Source organism: Gossypium arboreum, chromosome 3 (assembly GCF_025698485.1).
Source record: "Gossypium arboreum isolate Shixiya-1 chromosome 3, ASM2569848v2, whole genome shotgun sequence".
NCBI classification, from domain to species: domain Eukaryota; kingdom Viridiplantae; phylum Streptophyta; class Magnoliopsida; order Malvales; family Malvaceae; genus Gossypium; species Gossypium arboreum.
In genome coordinates, this window is record NC_069072.1 from 8,212,082 (window position 1) to 8,237,191 (window position 25,110).

The 25,110-nt window shown below is 32.7% G+C and overlaps 4 protein-coding genes and 1 long non-coding RNA gene across 7 annotated transcripts; 3 read left to right on the top strand and 2 right to left on the bottom strand.

Annotated features, from left to right (window-relative positions):
• The first annotated feature begins 2,530 nt into the window (after positions 1–2,530).
• On the top strand, positions 2,531–4,730 carry LOC108476095 (reticulon-like protein B17). Its single transcript, XM_017778174.2, has 7 exons — positions 2,531–3,219; positions 3,313–3,466; positions 3,566–3,776; positions 3,892–3,961; positions 4,059–4,124; positions 4,213–4,335; positions 4,427–4,730. Exons 1-7 carry the CDS (start codon positions 2,661–2,663, stop codon positions 4,564–4,566), a joined length of 1,323 nt encoding a protein of 440 aa, XP_017633663.1. The 5' UTR covers positions 2,531–2,660; the 3' UTR covers positions 4,567–4,730.
• A 123-nt stretch (positions 4,731–4,853) lies between these two features.
• On the bottom strand, positions 4,854–7,461 carry LOC108476098 (protein NUCLEAR FUSION DEFECTIVE 6, mitochondrial). 2 transcript variants are annotated; one of them, XM_017778179.2, is made up of 3 exons: positions 7,170–7,461; positions 6,958–7,079; positions 4,854–5,063 (listed from the first exon to the last, which is right to left on the bottom strand). In XM_017778179.2, the coding sequence occupies exons 1-3, from the start codon at positions 7,313–7,315 to the stop codon at positions 5,056–5,058; spliced, it is 276 nt and encodes a 91-aa protein (XP_017633668.1). In that variant the 5' UTR covers positions 7,316–7,461; the 3' UTR covers positions 4,854–5,055. The 2 variants fall into 2 exon arrangements, with proteins under 2 accessions (XP_017633668.1, XP_017633667.1); XM_017778178.2 differs by lacking the exon at positions 4,854–5,063 and adding an exon at positions 5,519–5,952.
• Positions 7,462–7,537: 76 nt separating this feature from the next.
• Positions 7,538–10,087, top strand: LOC108476096 (nuclear cap-binding protein subunit 2). Its single transcript, XM_017778177.2, has 8 exons — positions 7,538–7,714; positions 7,816–8,039; positions 8,132–8,270; positions 8,450–8,483; positions 8,731–8,841; positions 9,408–9,461; positions 9,550–9,656; positions 9,738–10,087. The coding sequence occupies exons 1-8, from the start codon at positions 7,697–7,699 to the stop codon at positions 9,810–9,812; spliced, it is 762 nt and encodes a 253-aa protein (XP_017633666.1). The 5' UTR covers positions 7,538–7,696; the 3' UTR covers positions 9,813–10,087.
• A 2,747-nt stretch (positions 10,088–12,834) lies between these two features.
• On the bottom strand, positions 12,835–17,796 carry LOC108474464 (uncharacterized). Of its 2 annotated transcripts, none has more exons than XM_017776394.2 (16): positions 17,462–17,796; positions 17,270–17,381; positions 17,125–17,152; positions 16,832–16,930; positions 16,630–16,699; positions 16,482–16,516; positions 16,300–16,374; positions 16,114–16,209; positions 15,369–15,432; positions 15,034–15,087; positions 14,750–14,835; positions 14,605–14,665; positions 14,447–14,511; positions 14,254–14,359; positions 13,531–13,619; positions 12,835–13,275 (listed from the first exon to the last, which is right to left on the bottom strand). In XM_017776394.2, the coding sequence occupies exons 1-16, from the start codon at positions 17,615–17,617 to the stop codon at positions 13,113–13,115; spliced, it is 1,359 nt and encodes a 452-aa protein (XP_017631883.1). In that variant the 5' UTR covers positions 17,618–17,796; the 3' UTR covers positions 12,835–13,112. The 2 variants fall into 2 exon arrangements, with proteins under 2 accessions (XP_017631883.1, XP_052881455.1); XM_053025495.1 differs by having other exon boundaries at positions 17,270–17,386; positions 17,462–17,601.
• A 4,959-nt stretch (positions 17,797–22,755) lies between these two features.
• Positions 22,756–23,712, top strand: LOC128290254 (uncharacterized). The gene is made up of 2 exons (XR_008279929.1): positions 22,756–22,879; positions 23,522–23,712. It is a non-coding gene; the product is annotated as an uncharacterized LOC128290254 (long non-coding RNA).
• The last annotated feature ends 1,398 nt before the right edge of the window (positions 23,713–25,110 follow it).

Sequence of the window (25,110 nt, forward strand, 5' to 3'; positions counted from 1 at the left end):
ATATAATTCAAATAATGATAATTTGGCAGCTTGAAATTATAAAACATAAAAGTAGATTTTATCACCACACATTAGATAAATAAATTTCCATCACACTAATGACTTAAAGAGTCTAGCATGTCATATCAATGTAGCATAAAGCTAAACACTCTCCAACACACCAACATGTCCCGATGAATGGAGCATAGCCCGACATTCACTAATCTCTCTAACATTTCCCAGGGCCTCAATGCCTATATCACATAACACAAAGGTGAGTACTCACAATCTTATGATATGTCAACTATATCCAACGATTTCAAGATATCACAAGGCCAAAATATTCATCATTACACATATTTAATTATTGTTTTAATGTATATAACCTCTATTCGTATTCATTAATTCACATCACAATCTCATACACAATGCATGCTTATCGAATTCGCATTTAATCACTTTAAGTGCCACAATAATGCTCATTAAGCAATCAAATCTCAAATCTCATATGTGCACGTTAAAAACAGTATATCCCATATTAAATTCACATATTTTCACATATTACCTGTTGTAATAGCATCACACAACACAATCCAACTTACTGAGGCATAACTTTTTGACACAAGCAACAAGTTTAGAAAAGACTTACTTTCAGAACTTAGGATAGGGACTTAGGCTAATATTAAGCTCTCAATTAACACTACAAATCACGCATACCAACAACGACTCCGGGCACTCACTGATCAAATTTCCACTTACTAGCTAAAGGCTTAAACAAGCTTTTCCTTGCCTTTAGACTTGCTCATAGTGACTCTCGATTGATCCAGCACTTTGCACACATAACAAATGCATTTTAAACTCATTAAAAATAGCATTGAATACAACCAAACAGCAAAGAAAACATAATTCAAGCCTTTCATTTCTCAATATCGAAAATAGCTAGCTTCACCAAAATTGAAGTTTTGACATTCTAATCTTGTTTCTAATCCTTAATTTTGAGTTCAAACATCCTAAATATCATTTAATTTCATATCTAAACCATTAATTTTACCTAAATCTATGGTTCTAAAATTTTCGAAAAATTGAAGCTATCAAGATAATGTAAAAAGGGAAAATGTTTGATTCTTAAATATCCGGCTATGAATTATCAAATTGAAGTGAAATACCTTCTAATTAGGTTAGAATGAATCAAAAATCACTTTAAAAATGCAGGTTTACTCAAGATTTCGTGATTTGCCATTTTTGAATCCAAGCTTGCTTTAAAAATATTAAATCTAAATAAATCTTCATACAATCTTTTAAAACTTAATTTGAATTAACAACACTCTTTATTTAATCCTAAAAGTCATAATATTACCTTAATTTGATGAAAATGATAATTTACAACTCTAATTCGGGGTTTAAACTTAAGAAAAACAAAAATAAAATTGGGGAAAAAACGTGATTTTCTTTTAAAATTGGGGGTTATTTTGGTGTTTGGGAGGTTACTAAATCTAAAAGGATAAGTCAATTTCGAAAGAACTCTCTAATTTAGGTTTAGGGAAAATTTGAATGAGTTTAGGTTTTAAGAAGGAAGAAGACGGTGGTAGACTCCATGTAGAAATCTAATTTTCAAAAATTGCTCAAGTTTACCCTTTTGGTCACTCATTGTTTCTTTCCTTTTTCAATCAAGTCCTAACTCAATTAAAACCCACTATTTTCAAATTAGACCTCGTAATTAAATTTCATTTTAAGTCAATTAATAAAATAAAAATCTGATTATACTATTTTGATATCTCAACTAATTATTTATGACCATAATTTTGGTATCCGACTTGAACCCTCGATTTAATAACCCGATTCTACTACCTCGAAACTACTAGGCTAAATTTTGAGATGTGACACTAACATATTTTTTAGGATTAAATCATTATTTGAGACCTGAAAGGCATAGATTTGACCAAGGGCGAAACCAGAGGGCTGGTAAGGCCCCGACCCCCCTAAAATGAAAAAAAATCATTTAGGCCTTTTGAAATTTTTAAAATTTTAAATCAGTAAAAGTAAAATTACACTTTAGCCCCCCTTAAAATGATAAAAATTTGATTTAATCCTTTAAAAATTTTAAAGATAGAGACTATTAAAATAATGAAATTGTATTTCTACTATCATAAAAATTACAATTTAATTTTGGCCCTTAAAAAAGTTTTCTAAATTCACTCTTAAATTTGAACTGGCTCACGAGCGCCTCTAAATAGAATCTAATCTAAAATTGATTGAAATTTAATTTTGACTCCTAAAAAATTTTCTAACTTCATCCTTGAATTTGATCTAACCCACGAGCATAGAAGCCAATCTAAAATTGATTGAAATCCAAAATAAGGAGGCCCAAAAGATGGAGTTATATATGGTTATGGACATTGGCCTTGACCGGTAAAAAGGAAAAGTCGGTTTATTTAACCGTTGCAAGAGTGGAGGTCCCATTTCCTTTTGTTAAATAAAAATCCAAAAGAGAACTCAAATCCCTCCCTTTTCTCCAACGGCTATTTCCATTTCTTAAATAATTTTGGCCCCAAAGTCTCAATCAAAACCCCCTCTCCAGCACTACCTCCAACATCATCTTCCTCTTTTAATTCTCCTAAATTATCTCTCGCTGACTCCCCCCGGAAATCTTGCTTGCAATTAATTCCAGCTTTGCTATCAAAATGGAACCAAGTTCGACCCCACCTTCACACCGCTCAAACCCCATTTCTCACACTAAATCTGCTTCACGTCTAGCAAGAATCGGCTACTCTGTTGTTGAATCCGGAGAACGAGAAAGACCCACCATCCCCCATCTTTCTTTGGACCACATTTCGCCTTCCCCCAAGAAACTAACTACTCCAGCTTCGCCCTCCCCTCTTTCTCTCCGATCATCTACCAACTCTCTGCCTCTCCAAGAACTTTTGCTTCTCTCCCCTGCATCTCCTCTGAGGAGATCAAGAACCCGACTCGCCGATAGGCTCGAAATGGTGGAGGAAGTTGGTGCGGCGGAGCTAGGTGGTGGTTCTCGTAGGAAATGCAAAAGCAGGGCTTCTCAGACGGGTGTTTTGGGATGTGGGACCCCTAGGAACAGTAGAAGGTCGAGGAGGAGAATGGAGATGGAGTTAAGAGAAGATAGGGATTTGGTTTTGGGAGAGGAGATGGGGAAACCAAGGAAAAGGCGGCATAGTGGGAAATCAAAGAAGGAGAAACTCAGTCTGGTCCCTGCTCTTCCTTCTTCAAGTATGCATTATGTTTTTTTCTATGTAATCTTGTTTTTGGCTCTCTTTTTTACCTTATTCTTGATCTTTCGTTGATTTTTTTTAATGGTTCTAGAAGCCGATGATTGTGAAAAATGTAATCTTGATCGAATGGGGGAGATGATTAGTGATCTGGTTATGTGGAGGGATGTTGCAAAATCAAGTCTTTGGTTTGGATTTGGATGTTTATGTTTCTTATCCTCTTGCTTTACCAAAGGTGTTACTTTTAGGTAATATGCCAATGGCCACCTGCTTTTGATCTTCCATTGATTTTCACTTTGGAGTTCTACACTTTTACCTAACTCTCATATTGTTGTTCATGTCTGTAGCATTTTCTCGGTGATATCTCATATTGGTCTTTTGTGTTTGGGGGTTTCCTTCTTCTCCAACTCCATATATCAAAATGTTGACAAGATGAATGAGTTCAAGCTAAAGGAAGAAGATTTTCTCAGACCAGCTAAACTGATTCTTCCAGCTACAAATTTTGCAATTTCAAAGATGAGAAAACTCTTCTCTGGGGAACCATCCATGACCCTCAAGGTGATCCACCAAAGTTCAAATGTCATTCCAAGACTTAGGGTTAGGATGATGATGATAACAAAATGGGAGAAGGTTATATGAGGCATGCTTCTTTTTTTTTTTTTTCTGCCTGCAGGTAGCTCCATTGCTCCTCCTTGGAGCTGAGTATGGCCACATTATAACCCTGAGGAGACTATGTGCATTTGGTATATATACCCAAACTATCTCCCAATGCATCTTTATTAATGAAGTTTGTGTTTACCTAAAAATTCTGAAGTGGAATCATTGTTTGCTTTGGAGCAGGATTTTTCATCAGCTTCTCCGTGCCAAAACTGTACTCTCGCTACTCTGGTCTGATAAACAAAAAGGGTATACAGTAATAACCTCTCAAAATACTTGAATATTTGTTTTTTGGTATCTGCGAATTAGTTATGGAAGTGAATTTGTGGGTGTGCAGCTGAGTACATGAAAGAATGGGGCATGGAAACATGGGGAGCTTGCTCTCATAAAAAGCTTGTGGCAGCTTCAGCAGCAACAGCCTTTTGGAATCTCTCTAGTATTAAAACCCGTATTTTTTCTGGTAAGTTGAATATAACAGTGACCTTGGGTACGATTTTTTGATATCTCTTCTTCACCCTTGCATTGGCTAACTTAAATTATTTGTCTCGCAGCATTCATAGCTATGGTGATAATCCGGTATTGCCGGCAACATCTAGTGCAAGACTCGGTTGAAGTGGAGGCCGAAGAAGTGGAACGAGAGCTGTCACAGAAGGCCTTGGTGGTAGCAGGAGAGGAATCAAAGAAAAACTAATTTGGTTTTTTTCCCTTGTCCTAACACAAATAAACTACTGTGATAATGTTGGATTCTTTTTAATAGGCTGATCAGATTTTTAACAGAATAAAAACAATAAACACCAACAAGATGTTTGATTTTGACATGTATAATAGAGAAGGAATTTGTTTCTTTTGTTCTCCTTTGATCATCTACATGTTCATGCCATTGACACTTGGGCTTGCAAGGTGGTGATTTTACTTAATTTGGCAGAGATTAGCCTCTAAATGAAAACTGGCATTGAAATGATTAAATAACACTGCTAATTCATCCAAAACACAATCATTTTTCTCAAAATATATATTTTATGGAACAAACAACAGATCAAAGTCCCATGACCAGGTGGGGTTGCAGTTGTAGTCGGAAGAAGATTTTACTAAAATGTTTGAGAACAAAGTTATACAGTAAAATTGACAAGATAACAAGAATATCTCCTCTCAGCTGGAATTGTCATACATTAAGTGGATATTACAGCCCTAAGAAGAAGAAGAAATTGTGTCAGTACTGTCAAAGAAGTCTTTGTTTTTCCTTGAGCAGAAAAGAAAAGTTACATCAGCTTTGACACCATATGAGGTCCATAGCATAACACGAATCAACCAAAAAAAAGGTATATACTAGGATTTCAACCCCAACAATAGCAAGCATGTTAGTGGGGCAGCAATGAGCAAGCATGCCAATGCATTAAATGTTATTTAATTTATTTCAAAGGGCTGATCCAACCACTAAGGACAAGAGTGAAACAACCCCCCAAAAAAAAAAAACCCTGGGGTAAACTGAATCTGGAGAGTTATCAAGTTCAACCAGACAATACCAATGAGGGCAATGCCAGATATATTAAGAACCCAAAATTAAGAAATGTGTCAAACAAACCTTAAGTTAAAACACACTGTTTTGAAACAGGAAAATAACGATATGACATATAAGCACAATGTAACCCAAACAACCACTTCACATTCCTTCAGCTAAATACAACAATGAAAATGCGAAATTATAAGACGCTTCCAGAATGGCATCGTCTGCTTAGCCAGGTCAATGTGTTTTTGCACCATTTGACATAAAAGATGAGCATGAATGTGATACATTAAAATCATATTATCAATAATCTATGATTCATTTCACATTAATTGTCTATGAGCTACAAAAGACAACACAAATAACTGACAGAAAGTATTAGCACATTTTAGGAACTAAGGCGCAACGCCATCTACTGGTCCATCTAGGTTTGAAAGACTAGGAAATTCAACTTGGCTCCTCATCAGCTCATTGAAAACTTCTATGTTACCGCAGACACTCTTAGAAGGGAGAATTGAGTGCATTAAACTTGCTCCAATCCTCTGAACATTAGTCACACATCATAATTGCAAGCTGATTGAACAGAAACTATCAGTAAGCTCCTTATTGATTGCATTGGATTTATTCTTATATCAATTCCAATCAACTGAAATGCTTACGTCAAACATTTGGACTATATATCTGAAACTTTACAAAAAGATGTAATCTGGGCTAATGCATGAGTTTACAATTATATTTAGATAAAGAGTGAGTTTTTTTAGCTGTTTGACCAAGGCTACTTATGCAAAAAGAAGCAAGTTTTTTCTAAGATGGAGCACATTAAGCATGTGAAGAACTCCATGAATAGCATTCATGAATATTTAGGGGCTACAAAATATAAGAGATGCATACAGTTATATCATTGTCATCTTAAAACAAAATAAAAGGTCCATGTGGTAAAGAACCAAGGAGCTTCTTATCAAAAAAGTTAAACTGAAACTTCTTATTGAAACAGATAAAGCAGGTAGAGGAAAACAGAATATCTTTATGAGGAAGCATTCAACTGAAAGCCTTAAACGACTAGAGAAAAACCACAAAACAAATATTAACCCTCAATTTATGTTTTCTTCAATCACTTCTTCGAAATAAAAAGCACAGTAGGTCTAGTCTAAGAATGATGCAATGCCTAACTCAAAAGCTTGAAGTTAATTGAATGTTGTCTCACTATTTATGAAATAAAATTCATGACTCAAATCACAGGAAAACTGAATTAAGCATTCGCTAAGACCACTACTGCAAACAAGTTCCTTTATTTTTACTAGGACAACACTAACAAGTACCTAGGAGATGCTACTTACCAAAAACCAAACCAAAGAAATGGAGGTAATAATAATATCCCAGATAACAAGTCCATGGTTTAGACAAAGTGACAAGACCACTTCTCTATTGAACACAAGTACACAAGGGTCGACGTGGTTTCAAAAGATTGAGCAAAATACAACGAGGCAAAACAAAAAGATAAAGCAAATCGATTCTCCTTGAAGCTCATAATAAACAAGCCCAGAAAGCAAATAAGGAAACAGATTGAAATCTTAATACCTTCCGAGAGCCAAACATAGCTTCGGCGAGAAATGGTGAGCATCGAAGTCATCAAAGCCGAAGCAGTCGCCGAGTGATACGGCAGCATCGATTCCAAGCAGAAACTCGCTTCAACCGGACACCTTTCGACCCCCAAAAACAAGAATCACTTTTATATACTGTAAAAAGCTTTGATTTTTTTCCTTTTTGCTAGTTTAAGATGAAAGGGGTACCTGCAAATGCAGTTGGAAAGAGGAATCCTGGAGGAGACACGAAACTGCGATGGTGCAGCTTTCGATTGTGGGGCGAGCCGAGCCGCAGCGTTGCGAGCAGAACTTGATCGGAGAACTACTCTTGTGGCGGCGCCAATCGATGCCATTGGCAACTTTGTGGAATGAGATGAAGTCGATATATTCTAGATAACCAAAAATATTTCTTCTTTGTTCTTTCTGCTGCTGCAAGGATTTAGATTCGGATTCGGAAGCCTTTCCAGAGCGGGCGAAGTAGAGAAGCCAGCTAAGTTGGATAAGTGGGTAAAAAGATAATGGGCCAATGGCTAAAAAAACCCCTTTTTTCTTTGTAAAAGCTACGGCCCAATAAATACTTAATTCGCCTGCAGAAGGCATCGTACTCAGCTGTACTGTTTATCAAGGGCAAAGGCAAGGGCAAGGGCAAGGGCAAGGTCAAGGGCAAAAGTTTCGACCTTTATAATTCGTTATATGCAGGCAATACGAATTTTTGGGAGCTTTTGAAGAAGGCAATGGCTTCTCTGTTCAAGGTATTTTATTTGCTTCCCAGCTGCTTTCAATGTGAATAAGTTAAATGATAAATTTTCTCTCTTTTTTTTTTTTTGTGGTGGGGGGGTTTGTTAAATTATAGGACCCAGCTAAGCTTTCAGCATACCGAGACAGAAGATTCAATGGTTCGCAAGAGGAATTCGAGCAAGCACTCCTCACTTCGACAACCGTCTACATCGGAAACATGTCTTTTTACACTACTGAAGAACAAGTTTATGAGCTTTTCTCTAGAGCCGGTGAAATCAAGAAAATTATTATGGGCCTTGACAAGAACTCTAAAACGCCTTGCGGCTTTTGCTTTGTCCTGTAACTCTCTCTTCTTTTGTTTCCCTCCCCTAAATCATGTTAATATCTATTTTAAAGCTCTTAATTGGTTATTGGGTGTTTTTTTTCTTCAGGTATTATTCTAGGGAAGATGCTGAGGATGCCGTTAAATACATTAGTGGGACAATCCTTGATGACCGCCCGATTCGTGTTGATTTTGATTGGGGATTTGTTGAAGGAAGGCAATGGGGCCGTGGTCGAAGTGGTGGCCAAGTGAGCTCCCTGCAATTTTCTAAATGCTTGCCCCGATTTCATATTTTAATGAAATTTTGCATTGTTTTGGCTTTTTGAATTGGATGTATGGTTATGGACTTGTGTAGTATGGACCTATGATATGTACAATGGGATGGAGAGAGTGTTGCTAAACTTCAGTCTCTCATGTGTTTATGCAGGTGCGAGATGAATATCGAACTGATTACGATCCTGATATCCTTTCTGTTGTTGGTTTGGAATTTAATGCTCTGAGTTTCTTATCTTATTCTGAAACTAACCTGCCATGTATAAGTATGTTGATACTGAAAGCCTAAAATCGATTTACAATTTTGGATAAGCACTTGTTTCCTATCTTGTGAGATCTTATGCATAGACAAATATGATTGTTGAAATAAAGCATTAGGGTCTCTTTGGAATGTCTTCTTGTCCATATATTGTCTTCTTCCTTAATGTGCTATACGCAGAGGTGGTTATGGAAAATTAGTTCAAAAAGAGTTGGAAGCACAAAGACAGCTTGTAGATTATGGAGCTGGGTCACTGGGCTCATTCCCACCGGTTATGGCCCCTCATTGTGAGTTCCTACAGACTTTTAAATATAGCTCTATAGACTCTCTAGTTTTGGTGGTGTTGGTTAACATTATTTCTTCTTTTGACTCATAAAACCATGATGTTGCTTATCGTTTTCTCCTTGTTTTAAAATGCTTGAGTGGGAAGAAACAGGCTGTCACTGGTTAGTTTGGTTAAATGTTGGAAACCTATTTATTTTAGTTATGATGCTTGAAAGTAAGTTTGGATGGCATGGGATTTGTCATGCAAGTAGGCTTAATTACCCTCTCCTATAGTAATTTATGAACATATTTGGAAAAGTAGGCTTAATTCATATTCTTGATAGATAGTTCGTTTGCTTTTGGCTGTGAGGTCTTATTTTTTCCCCTTGTTTCTCGGTTTATATAAATCTCATTACTACTTATCATTTGATCCCTGCATAGTTTAATCCTTTGTTCCGAAGCAAATCTCCTGGATGGAACTTCTAATGTGTTCATGGGCTTCTCTGTCCATAATGTGCATCTCATGTTGTTTCGGGTGGTAATATGCTCAGAGAAAGGATTTAAACATACTGACATGTTATAATTTCAGATGGTAGGCATGGTGGGGGCCATGGTCATGGTGGTTCTTATCGTCATGGGAGAGGTATTACCTGTGAATTGCACTAATTATTCTTGTTACATTGATATACGCTTGAGCCATTCATAGACTTGATTGATTGTTGGTGAAGCAGATTACCATCGGAAGCGACACCGAGATGATGACCGCTATGCACGTGAGTCCTCAAAGAGAAACTCGGATCATGAATCCAGGAGAGCCTCTGACCATGACGCTAGACCGGTAATGCTTCACCTTTTATGATAATTTCTACAATCCATCCTTTTTGTTGCATATTTTGAAACCATAATTTTGACTCAACAGGAGAAGAATCCACGTTTCCGAGAGAGCGGTGATTCTGATGAAGAAGAAGATGATGATCGTAAACGACGATCTTAATAGATACATTATGTTTTAATTAAGTGTAATATGTGAAGTAAGTTTTTGGTGTTTTTATGCATTTGTTAAGAGGGGCTCCAGACGCAGAACAATGAGGAGTTTTCTTGGTACAATTGGTAGGACACCAAATGCTGCTTTAGCGCTTCAGTTGTTATGTAGGGCAGTATGCTGCAGCTGTCTTTTAGATTAGATGTTGGTTTTGGGCATTTGTTGCATGTTTAAAGGTGAAGCATTGTATTTCTTTTTTTTTTTAAATATTTTTTTTTTACAACTAATCTGATATATGTTGTTATATCGTCCTTGATTCTGCTTTTCAATTGAGAGCCATGGCTAGAAATGCTGTTTTTCAACAGATAAAATGGGATGCAAGTGTAAGACAGCGAGCCATTCTTATTCTCTGCATGGAAGAGGGAGTTGGTTCACTGGTTTACTATTTGACCGGTGCGAAATTGACTACACTCAGGGTGGGTTTGGGATGACAGTGCTGTGCATTTAGTTTACTTTTTGTTTCACGTTACAGTATCGTTACAGTATTTAATCTCACCGTCACTGTTATTTTTACACTAATCACAAGTAAACATACTGCCTATCTAAATTCACCTTAAGTTTAAGACTCGGGGTCCCACAAAGGATGGGTGGTAAGGGAAAATTGTGTTAGGCATGGCTACTGAGTCTCGTGTACAGGTGGTAAGGGAAAATTGCACCACTTATCCCAGACAAACTGGTATTTGTATGGAATAGTTTTTGCTACAGAATCACAAATGTTGATAGATAGGAGATGAATGGGGATGATAATGTAGTAGATTAGGCGTGAGCCTGAGGATTGTTTTATCCATCTTCGCCTCCCTTTCTTGCATGGATCTCAAAAACATCCATTTCATACATATCTAAAGCCGCATCATCGATGGTTTTTAATTGAATATTTTAAATTTTATATATTTAAACATAATTTTAATATATTTTAAATATTCACCCACTTAGTATTTTGTATGTATCTATATTTATACTATTATTTAAAAGTCAATATTCACCCACTTAGTATTTTGTATGTATCTATATTTATACTATTATTTAAAAGGTTGACTAAGTTGATGTCACCAAAAATTTATTCTTTTATTAATAATAAAGAATGGTAGGGTAAATCAACCATTTTATATTTTATGTAAAATATAGAATGAAAATTAAAGTTGAACCCAAAACACCGTTATATTTAACTATAACTATCATTTTAACTAAAACATAATTTATTTGTTATGTTACTTCCTATAATTTATTTTTTATTATATATATATATTAGATAATGTTACATTTGGTGCCTGTACTTTCATAAAATGTTCAATGTGGTACTTATACTTTGAAAATATCTAATGTGATATCTAAATTATCAATATATGTTTTATTATGGCTTGATGATAAATTTGGCCACTAACGTTTATATGTTCTGTCAAAATAGTTTTAATTGTATTTTTAAGTTTTTCTTTTGGCCATCAACATTTGTTCTTTTTATCAATTTGCTTTTTCTAACAGATTTAATGAATAATTTGAGGTTTCAATTTTCCTTTTTCTTTCAAAATGTTTCAATCTTTCATACATTTGTTTCTTGTGAAGTTTTTCTCTTGAGTTTATTTTTTTAGATAATTCCATTTATTTTCTTTAAATTAAGTTATTTTTTAATTTAATGTATTATTTATTTATTTTATTATTTTTCACATGTAATTATTTAATTAGGTTATCTAAGTAATAAATTATATTTCATTAAAATATTTCACATATGAAATTTCACATTATCCCGTTAACTTTTTAACGGTAATGCGATTGAAAAAAGAACAAAAGTTGATGGCTAAAAAAGGCTCAAAAATACAGTTAAGGCCATTTTGACAAAATATGTAAACATTAGTGGTCAAATTTGTCATTAAGCTTTTTATTATTATATATGTACTTTCGTAAAATGTCTAATTTTGTAATACTTATACTTTAAAATGTCTAATGTGGTACTTGAATTATCAATGTGTTTTATTATAGTACATGGTATTAACATCGTTAGTGAATCGCAAAACTAATCAATGAAATTTGACACGTAGAATTTTTTCTAAATTAAATCCACATGAATAATATAATATTATGTGAAAACTAAATAAAATTAAAAATAATTAAACATAGGGTTAATAAAAAAGATAATACTAATTTGCATGAAAGTACACTTTCATAGATAATAAAATAATATTATTTAAAAATCAATTAAAATATTATTTCAAATTGAAAACTCTTTGGAAATGACTATTTATCAAAGTTTAGTTTTTTTTTTAAGTTTTCAAATAATGTTATATTATTCATGTAGATTCGATGATTTGGAAAAAAATTCTACTATTAAATTTTATTGATTGATTTAATAATTCATTAATGTTGTTAACATTAGCAACCATAATAAACGCATATTGATAATTCATTAATCATATTGGACATTTTAAAGAATCACTACCACATTAGACATGTTATAAAAGTACAAGTACAATAATAAAACACATATTGATAATTTAAGTATCACATTGAACATTTTAAAGCACAAATACTATATTCAACATTTTGTGAAAATACAAACATTGCATGTGTACCATAATTTAGTGTGTATATGTGCTTTTAGAAGAATATATTAAAAGATGCACAGAATATTTCAGGGTAAAAAATAAGTTTAAAAGGCAAAGTAGAGTAAAACGAAGCAAATATTTACCCAAAAATATCCGTCCCGTTAGAAGAACGCCGGTGCAGAATCCTTATATCTAGTCTTGCCATTCCTGAATATAGGGCCAATGTCCTGAGATGTTTGCCTTGACTCGTAGTTGTTTACTATAATCTGCAGCAAGTAATCATCACTTGTTTAGGTCATTTACTCTTTCCTATTGTTATTTGCGAGTCTTTAAATGTAGCGACCTATGCCCAGCTCCTTTGGATGGCTGAAATTTTAGTTTATCGGAGAGACAGAACATCGATGGATAACAAAATGCCCAAAAAGGACCAACTGCAATTAAATGAAGCCCAGTATCCATTTTTTCATTCGTTAATAAGCCTTAAAACCAGATTATAATATTCATTACAATTACAAATACATCTATCAACTTTTTGTGTGACAAAACTGTTAATTGAAACAAAAAGAAGCTGCCTCAGCTTACTACAGCCTACATTTAGTTGAGGGTCGAGCACAAAAGTCACGAAATTCAGGAATTGCAGTCAACTAACATTCGGCTACAGAGAACTGCAGATATGCAGTGCTGATGCTTGTTCAAGGAAGTTCCTCAGGACAACTCACTCAACCTCTTTGATTATTCTTCTTTTACGAACCGGTTCAGTCACAATGCTTCCAGGGGCACTGTGAGCTTTCCTTCTTTGTTCTTTCCTTCTTTCTGCTTCAATCATAGTGCGTCTAAGGTTGGCTGCCTTATAAACTGGTCTTGGCAAGTGCCTGTGCCTGCATAATCATAACCAATACAGGAGCATTAAGAACTCACTACAAAATCACTACTAATTCTCTTGTGCCCAAGTTCATTTATCTAAGTTGATAAAATAGGGCTTAACATATAAATTTCCTAGTGCATAGTTTTTAAAATCCTTAAAATGTCCACCCTAGGGAAACTCCCTAAAGAAAGGTAGGGAAATATGGGTATTTTATTGACATTGCCAGAAGTTTATAAACGTGAACCAAGTCTCTTCAGTTTCAATTTACCTCACAATACGCTTAACTTCAGGCAGATGCTTGTAACGATTCTTAACAGCTTCAAGATACTCATGTTTCTTTCTTTCCCTTGGAAGTACCTGCATAAGGCAGAAGAATGGATGAGATATTTAAGTGAGAGATAGAATAAGAGAAATTACTTTTCAGGCAGAAGAATGGTGTTCGTTGGTTAAGTGGAAAAAGTAAAAGGCTAGAAGGAAGCAGTGAAAAGAAAATAATTTTTGAGTGTGCTTGGTAGGAAAGAAAAGTGAGAGGCAAAAGTTAGAGAGATGATCATTTTCCATTTTAATGCATAAAACAAACCATGCCATGATAAGAAAAAAGAAAATAAGGGATGTATGTTAGTTAAGATTTATGCATTTTTCAAAGTTTATTTTTCTTTTCTCTTATTTTTCAACTCTACCAAGCAATGAAGGGAAGAATTACTTTTTCTTTCAATTTTTATCTTTCCTACCAAGCGCCAGATGAAAAGAAAAATGTATATTGTCTATCTTTCTACTCCGTCAATTTTCCATCTTTCCAATTTTCTTTCCACTCTACGAAGCAAAGCCTAAAGCTACATCTCAAAGTCTCAGAGCCTAAATAGACCAAATATTCTCTGTTATAAATGTTGATTCCATTGATAAGACAACCTCAACAAATTTCTCAGTCGCTAGGAAATATGACCTAAATGTAGAAACCCCAATGAATCATGTGAAATGAATAGATTCTTACCACTCCCAATTGTTCTGATGCTTTAGCTTTCCAGAGCCTAAGGTTAGTATCATCACTTCCCGAAATGACATAACTGGCATCACAGCTACACTTCACACAGAATACCCTAAAAGGAGAGGAAAGTTGATCATCAAACAATGACAGATTCAAAAAACAGACAGACTATTATTATCTAAATGATTAGAAACTAAACCTTTGCATTCTCTTCGTATGGTAGATTTCTCGACTGTGACCACCATTATACTGGAAAATTCTGACCTGTAGAAAAAAGTTCGTTTAGACACTAACAATGGCCCTGATGAACAAAAACAATGCTGCAATTGAATTAGAAATGAGAAAAGAAAGACTCACTGTTCTATCATAAGATCCAGTTACAAATTCCCGACCAGTTGGTGAGAAATCAATATCCATTCTGGAAGAAAAAAGGAAGAACTTAATATTTTCAAGAAAATATATTACTTGAACATAAAGTAACAAGACTAAAAATAGGTCATACACTGCAGAAACATGATCTTTGTGCACACACTTGGCCTCCTCCAGCTTTCTGGCATCATAGCTGTAGCAATTGCAATCCTCATTTGCCTGCACTTAAAAGAGCTCTTCAGAACAAATAATTCGTTCCTTTTTCCTTTACTTTCTTTTTCTCATTTTTGTTCTTTTTCGATGGGTGGAGTAATGCTGCCAAAATGATCAACTAACAGACAAGATTTGGCAGAAATCTTACAGATCAAAGAAGGTTCTATAAGTAAATGGAAGGACACTTCAACTTGTCACACTTACCGAAGTGAAGTTCATAGGCTCCATTGGGTTCCAAGCAATAGAATTGGTTTTCGTCTGCAACAAAATAAAAGTCAGATTCCCTTTGATGAATCACTGATTTTACAGTATTACTGAAAAGCTATCACTAAAAGCAAAGTTACAAATATTAACCACTAACAGAAAGTATTCTGCTGAACTCTTCCGAAATCTACATTTAACAAGTTATACATCTCTTTTAAGGAAAACTACCACAATTTATAATTAGATAAAAAAGGACCAAAAAATTATCCGACTTTTATCCTCTCAAGCAAGAATATCGGTTCCATGTTTTCATATTCAATAGTGTCGAGAATTACCCTCATAATAACTTTCCTTGCCGGGGATGACATTCGCAGATCATACAATGTTATGCTCCGATCACTAAAAACAGAAAAAATATATGCAAATAATCATATACTCTTTATAATACATACTAGAACATTGAAAAGGAGAAAATATGTTTTCAGGATGCCAAAACATGGGAAACATTTTCAACACCACACCACTGGCTGGAAGCATATTTCAAAAGTTAATGACATAACATCACCCATAAAATTCCTTAGATTAAAGAATACCATAAATCATATCTAAATTAACTAAAAGGTCATACATTTTCAACTACCTATTTTGATGGAAAGCATCAATAATAGCAATATAAAATGACACTATCTCAGCAGCTGTCAGAGAAAGAAATAAACAAGTACATAGTGTGTCATGGAAACCCCATGGTAGATAAATATGTTATTAGAAGACTACATTACACTGTTTTGGTGTCTCTAAAAGCCAAGCTAGTTGACGTTACAGATCTCACCACTACACTGTAGCTCCCTCTAATTTCATCTTTAATTTATACTTAAAAGCAAGGAAGGCTGAAACATGAGTTATATTTAGTATAACTTGATTTATCCATATGAACATCATCATTCTGTTTCAATCGCCTATTTTAACTTTCTTGGGACAGAACATATGAGATTTGAAAATTGAAAGGTTCTAGCATTACATGCATTTTCCATTTTCATCAACCATATAATATTGTAACCAGAAACAAGCATCTACACATACTTAGCTGATGTTGCCAAGATATTCGGCTCTCCTGGATTAAATCGAACAGATATAGTTGTGTCTGCTCCCCAATCAAAAGTGTTCACTGGCTGAGACCTAATTAAAGAAAGGCATATTCTCATAAAATAAATATATAAATCAGCATATAGCAGAAGGAAAAAGATTAAGATAAGTTGAGATCAAAACCTATTGTGATTCCATATATCTACTTGAGCACCAGCTGTGGCAAAGAGGTCACCATCCCATTGGTGATCAACAGCCCTGAAGAAAAATAAACATTACAATTTACACCTAAGAAGGAGAAAAGAAAAACGCAAGAAGAAAAGGCTGAAAGAATATTGATAATTTCTGAATGTCATGATCCTTACCGGAATGCATTCTTCCAAACATAAACTGCTACCGGCTGAACAATACAAGTTGTAGATATTTTAGAATGATAACAATGAAATTCTTGATCAAACAAGATAGAAATCTTTGCTTTCGTAGAAATATGAAAATATTGTAAAAAAGACATACCTTAGCTGAATTATCAGAAAGATTATCTGAATCTGCAAGATTAGCATCAGGAACATTCCAGAGCCTAACACTGAAAAAAGAACAGAAATAACAGTGAGAAAATTTAGGTGATACTTAGAGATAGTGCATGTGTTCAAGTTCCAGGTTAATCAACCGTCACTAGAGATCAAAAATCAACTTCAGCTATCAAAATTTGTCTTACGTGCAATCACTTCCACATGATACAAGAACGCTTCCATCTGTTGATACTGTCAAACCTTGTACAGCACCTTGGTGACCAGGAAATTGACAAACTGTTCGCCTTCAAATCAAAATTTCAAAAATAAATGCAAATTGCAATGCATTTTAAATGATAATGTAACAATATAAAACCTACCAAAAATCCATCAAAGGAGAAGAATAAAATAAGTTAATAAAAATGATATTTGAAACCACTACAGCTACCAATCATTATAATACGACATTAAATTGTAAAGAAAAATGTACTACGAATACCTGGAAGCTAAATCCCAAAGTCGGATATCTGCAAAAAGATGGGAGATGAGAAGTTAGAATCTTTTGCAATAACTTAGTCTTACGACGGCATTAAAATTTGGTACTAAAGAGATGAAAATAATATATATATATATATATAAATTACCTCCGTCGTCAGAACCAGAAAAAATTGCTTTCAAGTAATTTGGGTTCTTTGCCATACACTTAATGGAATCTCTATGCCCATCCATAGCTCCAATAAAGGGTCTTGCAAATATCTAAACTAAGAAATCAAACATTGAGTGAAACTTCAAATTTTAAAAAATCAAACTAATTCAATCCGAAATTGATAATTTACCTTGTCCAATTTGGCTGCGTTAAGAGCTCGGACGTACTCGACGGCTTTCTCTTGGGATCGTAGGCTGGGGTCGAAATTACGAAACACCCTCTGCAGATCTTGGCTTCGTTCTCGAGTGAACTCATCTGTAGAACGTGATATTACTTTCACCTTCATTTTCTTTCACTTCCTATTTCTCTCTCTCTTTCTTCGGAGAATCTCGGTCCTCAGAAAGCAAAACCCTTACGGAATGGAGAGTCAAACTAAAACCCTAGAACTAGAAGACAGAGAAAAGCAGGGCCAAACAGTGAGAAGATTTCACTTTAACTAGATAGGCAGGGTTCACTTAGATAAAAGCCCAATACGAGCAAATCTGTTTTATTTTTTTTAGGTCTGTATAGACAGCAGAGTAATTAAACAAAAATTATAATTAATAGGTTAATAATTAATAAATATTCACTTTTAATTACAAAGAATTATAATTATATGTTGGACTAACAAGAATAATTACATTATAACTTTTATATCATGTTTAGTACTACAAATTATAATTACATAATTTATACTCTTAAAAATATTAATGACTATAAAATTATTAGCACAATAAAAAAATTATAAACAAGTAACAAAAATTAAAATCAATTTATCATGTACATCATGTTAATTAAAAGAGTGGTTGATAATACTATTACTAATAAAAATAATAAGAAAAATAAATAGCATATACACTTTTATCTAATTGTTCTAGTGTTACATATTTGTTGGGTCATTCCCTCTTTAATATTTACCATAAGCTCATTTTTATCAAATGTTGGTCTTTAACTGAGTTCATCATCATCTGAATTTGAATATGTATTATTAAGATTATCAAAATATTTTTCTTCCATGTACTATTTGAAGTACGAATCATCTCAAATCCACTTATAAATGAAGTTTTGAAGTATGAAACATGCTAGTAGCATCCAACCTTTTTTTTTTATGCTATACTAAGGTGACATTGCCAGTATGGGAAATATTTTTTTTAGAATAACAAATGTTCTCTCAATCATATTTGGAAGCTTTAAATGTCTCATTAAAGAGTTCGAGAGCCATCTTTGATACTTGTGTTTAGCTCTGTTCTCTCAAATGGTATAATACCTTACGATATGTTCAATAAAACCTTTTGTATTTGAATAATTAACATCTATCATATAATATTTGAATTCATGGTTTAAATAGTATATAGCTTTAATCATAAAACCTTATATAAACTTAGTGTCTAATAACATTCATAAGAAAGGATTGTATGAAACAGTGACGCCACGTCATCTGTATCCATTTCTAATAGTTTTATGCCACGTCAATATTCTTATCCTGAATTTCAGGATTTTATCCTGAAAAAAATCAAATCCAAATTAAAATATTGAAATTCAGGATAAAATCCTGATTTTCGGATAAGAATCTTGATGTGGCATAAAACTATTGAAAGTGATCTGAATGACTCGGCCACCGTTTCATCAATCCTTTCCCTACACCGTAAATAATTTTTTTGTCACAAAGTATTTTTACAAATAAATTATGATAAACTATAATATGTTTTTTTTACGAATAATCATAATTTTTTATATTATATAGTATGGACATATAAATAAGTTATGTCCATACTTCTAAAATAACTTCTATTTATAAATAAATATATTATAATACTTTATAAACAACAATAAATTGTTTTTATAGTATAATTTTTAGTATATATGATATAAGAAATCTTTGGTCATAATCATCCCAAACATTCATACCTATTCATGTTTATAATATAAAATTTATAACTTAATTTAAAATTAAATGGTGTAATTAGTTGCATAATTACTTCAATTCTTATTCTCCCCATAAGAATTAGAGAGTGTCTCCAATTACACCCGATCCAATGAAATCCACCAATACAATAGCTACTCAAACATGTCACGTTTGTGTAATTATACACAATTAAATTCAAATTCAATTTTTAGGTTGCTTTCTAAACACTTCCGTCTTTTAGATCAATAAAATATAAATCAAAATTAATTAATTAATAACCATAATTGAGAATAATTTAATGAAAAATTGACTAAAATATAAAAGAAAAATTATTTTAAAATTAATATTATAATTAAACTAGTTTCTAAAGTCACTTGCTTTACATATTATTTTACACATTTAATTGTTTAATTAGATTTTAAAATAATTTTTAAATTATTCTAATTAATTTAAAGTAATAATTATTATTTAAACTTTTAAATATGATTAAAATATATTAATTTATTTAAAAAATAAAATACTTCAATAATAATAATAATAACTTCAAATAATAATTAAAGTATTTTTACCATATTCAATGTAGAATATAATTTTACGCCATATAATTAATACAAAGTAAAATTATTTAAAATAAGAAATAATAAACATAAACAACATATATATCAATTATTTTTATCATTCAAATATATTTTGCTACTAAAAATTTTCTAATCATTATTAAAATATTTGTACAAACTAGAAAAATAATATATAATAAATTAAGCTCTTCCTTATTCAATTATTATTTTTGATAGTGAATAAATTTATCATAATAATTCATAGATAATATATAATTAATAATATTATATTATATAAATGTATTATTTATAAAATTTTATATGAAATATAAAGTTACCTGTTGTATAAATAATTAAAATTTGTTATTTAAAATTAAAGTAATATTTTTCGTTAATGGAAATATATTAATTTAAATATAAATTAATTCAATGTAAACTTTAATTTTTTTATTATTGTATGATTTTTATACAATATTGGGTATGAGATGCGGTCAAACGATTGAAATCATATTTTTAGTTATTTTTAAATTTAATTTGTTTTTTTATTTAGTTTCTCACATAACCTTATATTATTCATGTGAATTTGATAATTTAGAAAAGAAAATTCCACGTGTTAATTTTTCACTGGCTCGTTTAGTAATCTATTATCGATGTTAACACCAAGTACCATAATAAAGCATATATTGATAGTTCAAACACCATATTGGATATTTTCAAAGTGCAAATATTATATTTGACATTTTATGAAAGACCAAGTACCATAATAAAACACATATTGATAGTTCAAATACCATATTGAACATTTTCAAAGTGCAGGTATCACATTTGACATTTTATGAATGTACAGGTACCATAATAAAACACATTTTGATAGTTTAGATATCAAATTAGATATTTTATGAAAGTACATGTACCAAATTTGACATTATCTCATTTAATATTATTTTTGATACAATGAACTATATCTTGGAAAATTTTGATTATGAAAAAAGTTTATTGTTATAGCGGAAGTTTAAAAAATTTTAAAATCAAGTCGATTTGTGATATTTATAATAATAAACTTTCTATCGAAAGGTACTTATATTTTGTGCGAGATAGATCCAAAATGTTCTTGCTTTCAACCGAACAAACTTCTTCGCTCTCCTTATATTGCAAATTGCGTCGAGTATGAGCTTGGACAACAAGAACCAAAAACAATTTGTTAGTTTCATTAGGAAAGTAATTCACTCAACAAAATCGGTAGAAATTATCATTTACTAAAAAAAAAAATTATTCTAAGAAAATAGTTTCCATTACTGTAACGCCCCAATTTTCGGGAATTCTGTGAATGTTGGCATAGGTTTAATTATGTTAGTGGGCCTCTAGAAGGCCCAAGCTTAAGATAGAACCCGACAATTTTAGTTAATTTTTTTCCATAAGAAAAAGGGGGTGAAATTATGAAATAGGACCTATGTGAAAATGTTTGAAAATGCTATAGGCTAAATTGAAGTGGCCAAATAAATAGGAGTGCAAAATAGGAGGATTTGCATGACAAACCTCCCATTTTACATGAAGTGGCCAGCCATCATGTTGTTGTAGACAAAATGTGCACTTGATATCCATAATTTATGGTACAAATTGATACAAATTGATAATGGGTTAGGTAAATGTTCCATGATAATGGGTTAGGTAAATGTTTCATGATAATGGGTTAGGTAAATATTCCATGATAATGGGTTAGGTAAATGTTCCATGATGGGAATTTTATGTCTTTTGTATTAAAGAATTAAATGGATGAAATATGAAATTTTATTAAAAAAAAAGGGGTGAAAAGAACAAAGTTTTGTCCATCTTTGTTCATCATAGCCTAAAGTTAGAGAAGAGAAGGGAGAGGAGAAAGCTCTTGAATGTTCAGTCACTTGGGGAAGAAAATTGAAGGTAAGTTCATGGTAGTTTGCTTTTATTTTGAGGTTCATGAGTTCTTCTTGATTCTACCTTAACTCTTGAAGCATATTTTGGTTTTTGGTTGTGTTGTGAGCATTTGGTCATGAATTAAAATGAAGGAAATGGTTGTTGTTTCATGTTCTTTTGATGAAAAATGGAATATATGTGAAGTTGAGCCAAACAAATGAGCATGCATGTGCCTTAGATGCTAAGGGGAAAAATCGGCTAACATGTTGTGCTTTAAAATGATGAAATGGAGATTATACTTAAGTAAAATCATAGATATGTGATGATTGATTGGTGATATACATGTTTAAATAACAAGTATGCAAGTTAGGTGTGAAAGAGTGATTTGGTAATAAATCTGCTTGGGACAGCAGCAGTAACGTGACTTTGGAAAATCACCATAAATTGTGGGAGATGAGTTAGAAGCTGCATAAATTATGTAATTAAAGCTTAATGAGTCTAGTTTCAAATGGAATAAACGAGAACATATTTTTAATTCTGTACAATAAGAAATTTGATTCGTAATGAAGAGTGGTCAGATTAGTCAAATAGTGAAACATGGGAAATTTTGAGAAAAATCTGGTATTGATTGGCTAAACCAAAAATTCTGAAAATTTTATGGATAGAAGATATATGAGTCTATTTTCAGGAAAAATTAACGGCACTTGATTTGGAGTTTCGTAGCTCCAGTTATAAATGATTTAGTGACTGTTGCTCAGGAAGACAGCTTGCAGTGAAATTATGATTATGTGGTAAACATTGACAAAAATTTGTTAATGAGTTGCTTATTGATTTCTTATAAGCTTACTATGACCTGTAGGTGTGGTTGGCCGAATATTGTAAGGGGTTAATACGTAGTTTGTATTTGAATAGTTAGATTAACGTGTTAGTAATCCAATTGTAGGCGGTTTGTATGTGGATCTCACAAGATATCGTCGCAAACAGGTGTGTAACTAACACCCTCTTTCTTAGTCTAGATCGGCAAAAGCCGAAAAGCCGAAATGCTGAAAATCGGTATTTTGTAGATTTGTGAGTGTGCGAATGCTCGTGAGGTAAATCGATTAATGTTTTTGGTAAGCTGCAAAATTTGGACTGCAAAGTGCATGATTTCTGTGCCATCGATATTTTTGGGCTTAATGGGCCAAAATTGGAATGATGGGCCAACGGGCCTAATTCGGTAAGAACCCTCGGTACGTGATTCTGTTAGTACGTGAAAAGTAAGAATATGCATGAAAAACCCTAAAATAGATAAATTACTGAAATACCTTTAAAAGTGGAAATTTACAGTTTTACCCTTAGTAGATAAATTACCGAAATACCCCTAGGGTTAAATTGACCTAAATGCATGTTTGACTGTTGTTATTTACTGCATGCCATGTTGTTATTATCTGATGCATGGGATTGGGATATTGACGGAGGAAGTACTGAAAGTGGCTTGTCCACGTCTTGGAGGCTTTGCCTCAATTTTTGATAACTAAGACAACAAATGTGGAGTGTTGGGTGGGTGGGTTGAGCTATTCCCCATATGGAGTGTAGGGCTGGTGCGGTGGAGTGTAGTGGTTGGTGGGTTGAGTAGTCTCCCAAATGGGCTTGCATATGTTATTGATGTTGCATGTATTTTGAAATGGGCCTATGGGCCATCTTATTATCTGAATAAGGGCTAAGGCCCGGTTTATTGTAATGAAAAGGGCTCGGTCCATTACCCTTTATTACTGAATGGGCTTAGGCCCAATAGGCTTGAGCTGACTTGGGCTTTGAATGGGTTTTCCTTACACACTGAGTTTCCCCAAACTCGCCCCTTTTATTTTCATCCGCGCAGGAAATCCCTAACCATAGTGGGCTTGGAGCTGTGAGAGAATTTGGAGTGGCCACCCGTTCTGAAAGTTTGGTTTTCTTCTGGTGAACTGGACATCCTATTATTTACGTTGAGGTTTGGGTTTTTAAATGTAATAAGACCGCTTAATTATTTTTGATGGTTTTAATATGTATTACTAAGATAGGTATTACTTATTTTAACTGTTGAAATTGGATAGCTTTAGGGCGCGTTTTCAAAAAAAAAAAACAATTGATTTCAAAATAATATGACAACAAGCAAAGCTTCCGCAATGAAAGTATTTTCCAAAATTAATCACTTTTCCTAAAAATACTTAATCAAATCGGTTTCCTAGAAATATACATGACGTTAAGGTGTGGCAATGGCGGTGTGCATGTCTAGGATTGGATTCGAAGGGAGCTTGGTACTTAAATAGTCCGATAGACTCACCTTCTTTTTTCCGGTTTCTTACCTGGTGCACAGCTTCCATTCACTTTAACCTATAATGAAATTATCTTTTAAAACACTAAGTAGGTTTTTCTGGATCAACAATATAAAATATTTTGAACGCTTCGATGTGGCATGTCGGATCCGGCCATAACGTCTGGGCCGGGTATGGGGTGCTACATTTACTTTCTAGCAAAATAATAATGTATGAATCTTATGTGTTAATAGTTCTACTTATGTTATCTATTTATAATGAGATATTAGAGAATCCTATTAGAATAAGCATAACACAAATAATATTTATTTAATAGCATAACACTCTTTTAGTCTAACTAGAATAAGGCAGAAGCACACCCTAGATAAAAACACTAGGGTTGTCGCCCTTGACATGTAAAATGAGGAGAATTAGGCCTCTCATGTATTGCGTCTAATTATATGTATTTATTAAACTTTTGACTCAACACTTTATAATTTAAGTCAACCCAATATTTGTTTTCTATTCACAAAATAAATATTATTAATTTAAATAATTTATCAATTAAATAAATTTCTCAACCAAATCGTATTTCCATTAAAGTCATGACGACTTTAACCTAAAAGAATCTATGATGAAATATATTTAATTTTAATATTCAATGGATTCATAATGACTAATTAATTTAAATTCATTTTCAAACTTCAATTATTTAATTATAATTAATTAAATAATAAATTAAAAATCTTAAATTAGTTCTCAAGTAATTTCTATATTTAGTAAGAAAACACATTTATTTGTGAAAGCGATTCATTTCTCGACTTCATCATTTTTGTTCATTTAGTTCTATATGTAATTCATTTTTGTTTCAACGAGTTAGTAGATGGACTGATTGGATATATATCATTAGAGCTCAAATAGTTTCTAATTAAGTTTTAGTCTTTCGTCAATTAATTATAAACTTATTTAGTTATGAAGTCATTCCACTATATATAGTAATTGCATATTGTTACGAAAGCTACTCAAGAAATGCTTGTCCAATGACATTTTCATAAGTATATTACCCTCATAAGATATCCTCAATCTCTTTGAGATAAATTTGTTTTCCTAATATGATCTTATTTTATCTCATGGTGACTATTACATCTTTCTTCATGAAAAGTCAATTACTATC